Source organism: Aplysia californica, unplaced genomic scaffold, assembly GCF_000002075.1.
Source record: "Aplysia californica isolate F4 #8 unplaced genomic scaffold, AplCal3.0 scaffold00430, whole genome shotgun sequence".
Lineage (NCBI taxonomy): Eukaryota > Metazoa > Mollusca > Gastropoda > Aplysiida > Aplysiidae > Aplysia > Aplysia californica.
In genome coordinates, this window is record NW_004797700.1 from 365,361 (window position 1) to 368,819 (window position 3,459).

The window sequence follows — 3,459 nt, forward strand, 5'->3', positions numbered from 1 at the left end:
AGAATCTGCTTCGACTATCGAGGCACCCCGGAAATAGCAGGTCACAAAAGAGTGACAAACATACAAAAGAAGTAGAGGAAAATGACAATAGTAAGGATTAGGAAAGAAAAAGCAGCAGTTCCCTGTGGCAGATCAGGCACAGTTATGAGCGTGACATGATGAATCAGCCCATTTACAAATTCTACTGTGCTTGAACAAGAAATGTCCCCCCTTTGGGAATGGTCTAAAGACACTACAGTCAGTGGCACTGCACACACGCAGACGTTCACTCACAGACAAATCACAGAGACAGAGACAGAGACAGAGACACACACAGAGACATCCACTCACATATTTCATCTTGAAGGACTCCTCCTCCAGTTTCTCCACAGCCAAGATATCAGTCACAGGCATCTCAAACAGTGGTTTTTCTCCTGGACAAACAAAACATACATCATTTTGTTTTATTGTTTAAGTAAGTGTTTTACGGCACTTGCAAACACAATAAGGTCATATGAACGCCAAAAGATTAGAGGTGTTACCAGAGAGTAACAAAGACAAAAAAGGAAGGGAGATAAGGATGATAGAGTTTGACAGGAAAGAAGAAGCAAACCACACCAGAGCACCCACCAACCACCCACTAAATAATTTTAAATAATCCTACACAAGAAAAAAACAAAAACAAAAAAACCCACAGAGGTGGGTGCTAATCGATACCAGTACTCAGTAGTTATTAACTCTTTTATCTCCATGAGGGGTAAATCCACTACGCCGGGGCCCTATTTAGGAACAAAATCTAAAATTGACACATATATCACTAAACTGGTCATTAAATATTTTAAAAAACTGAACCCATTTCCACAGCTCCTCATCTAATAAATAGAAACAGAACTGTTTTCAGCAATTGCCAAAAAGTAAGACAATCACTTGTACAAACATCCACCTCCCATTTCCTCCCCGGCCTGTGTTTTACATTACAATAACACTGAGAAAGACGTCCACTTGTCTAAGATAACAACTTTTTCTCCTCGACTATGGACGGACGTCTTTGACAATTTTGACAGCATTCTTAGGGGATTTTTTTCATCATCAATTTTACATTCCCACCACAAAATTTAGTTTGAAATGCAAAATCTACAGAGTTGAGAACTCAGTTTAGTTTCAGTAGAGGTTTTACAGGGCTCGCAACTGCATAAGGTCATATGAGTGCCAGAAGATTAGAGGTGTTACAAGAGAGTAACAAAGACAAAAAAGAAAGAGGGGAGATAAGGACGATAGATGTTTGACAGGAAAGAAGAAGCAAACCACACCAGAGCACCCGCCAACCACCCACCTTTGTTCTTGGAATACGACAGCGTCTGGTTGGTTAGGCGGAAAAATCTCTTTTTGAAATTCTTCAGTCCGAACCGTTTCCTTCCCTGAGCTCTTTTAATCATGAACCTGAAACAAAAAAAAGCAAAACAAAACTTTCCTTTATGCTTCCCGCAAAGCTGAGAATGTTTCGGAATGTTCTATGGTCTGATGGGGTAATAATATAGTGTAAAGCGCATAGAGCCTGCTGTTGAGCGGGGATATGCGCTATACAAATGCTATCTATTATTATTATTATTTGAGTTTACTCATTTCTTCAAACAGTCGACTCATCATGCCTTCACCATGTCAAACTACAGGCCATCTGTGTCAACTCATTCATTATCTGTGTCAACTCATTCATTATCTGTGTCAATTCATTTGTTATCTGTGTCGATTCATTCATCATTTGTGTCAACTCATTCATTATCTTTGTCAATTCCTTCACTGTCCGTGTCAAATCATTCATCATTTGTGTCGACTCATTCATTATCTCTGTCAATTCATTCATTGTCTGTGTCAAATCATTCATCATTTGTGTCGACTCATTCATTATCTGTGTCAACTCATTCATTATCTGTGTCAAATCATATATTATCCATGTCAACAAATCCATTATGTGTCAACATTATCCGTCTCCAGACGTACATAATCCATGCTCACTCGTGCAATATCCAGGAACAACAAATCCACTATTTGTGTCAACTCATACACAACCAATGTCTACTAATTTCAGCACTTATATGACCTACTTGTGTTGCAAGTGCCGTAAAACTCTTACTAAATCTAATTATTTGCTTTTGCTTTTTGGGGGCTCCAGTGGCTAAGTGAGTAGTGAGTTTTGACTCAAGCAATGTCAAGCAAGAGTCGGTGACACGGGGATCAGATGGGTGGTCACTGGAGTGTGTCCTTGAGCAAGACACAACAACCCTAGCTCAAATTACAGGGCGCTGCACAGTGGCGACCGACAGTGGCATTGTTTGTAAACTGTTCTGTATTTGTGTAATAGTGTGCATTTATGTATGTATTTATGTATGTACGTATTTCTAATTATGTTTTTATGTATGTATGTTTGCCATTGTAAAACAAAGTGCCCTTCTGGGACAAATAAAAGCGTAATTTATTATTATTATTATTATTTACGGCACTTGCAACACAAAATAAGGTAATATAAGAGCTGAAGATTAGAGGTCTTACAAGAATGTAACAAACACAACAAAAAAAGGAGGGGAGATAGAGACGATAGATTTTTTTTAGAGGATAGAAGGAGCAAACCACACCAGAGCATCATCCGTCAACCACCCACTTACTAAATCTAACCAACAAATTTACTATACATGCTGGTAACAGCTTTAGCTCAATCTCACAAAACCCACATTAACTCATAGACTCGCATGACAGCTCATTCTCTATCAGTGTTTTTCCATTCACTATTCGGGACACTACATATTTGAGAGACAACTCACCCTTCTTTGAGCACTATAGGAGCTTCAATGTTCTTGAAGTGCAGGCCTGAGCATGATGAGATGATGTCTAAAAACTGGATGATAAAATAAAGACAATACATGTAGTGGGGAAAAGACTCAAACATGTTTATAAAGACAATAAGAAAAGACTCAAACATGTCTATAAAGCTAGTGGTGGTTTGGTAAATGAATAATTGCAGTTTTCTCTTCTCTGTTTTTGTTTTGTTATGTAATTGTGAAAAGACTCAAACATGTCTATACTATAAAGACAATACATCGTGGGCAGTATTGCATACAGACGTAAGTCATTTTTGGCGGCCTTTGAGATACGTCTGTATGCAATACTGCCCGCGACATATAGTTGTGAAAAGGCTAACATGTCTTTAAAGACAATACAAGTAGTGGTGAAAAGACTCAAACATGTCTATGGAAATATGCTTCTGCGAATTGAAGAGTGGTCTTCCAAACCTCTGTAGGTCAGTTTTGACGAGCGCCTGATTTCATCACGACGCTTACATTTGTATTATTATCGACGTGTGTAGCATTGTGGTGAAATCAGGCGCTCGTCAAAACTTAGACTTCTTGCACTTGCAACACAATAAGGTCAAATAAGTGCCGAAGATTACAGCGGTTATAAGAGAGTAACAACCACAAAAAAGAAGGG

General features: G+C 38.7%; 1 protein-coding gene across 1 annotated transcript in view; it reads right to left on the minus strand.

Moving 5' to 3' along the window:
- The window catches only part of LOC101858122, a gene marked incomplete at its 5' end in the record, with an annotated part of 28,673 nt that overhangs the window by 16,490 nt on the left and 8,724 nt on the right, over positions 1-3,459 (minus strand). The window contains 3 exon segments of the mRNA XM_035971407.1: positions 331-413; positions 1,313-1,419; positions 2,796-2,869. Of these exon segments, the coding sequence (XP_035827300.1) occupies positions 331-413; positions 1,313-1,419; positions 2,796-2,869 (264 nt within the window).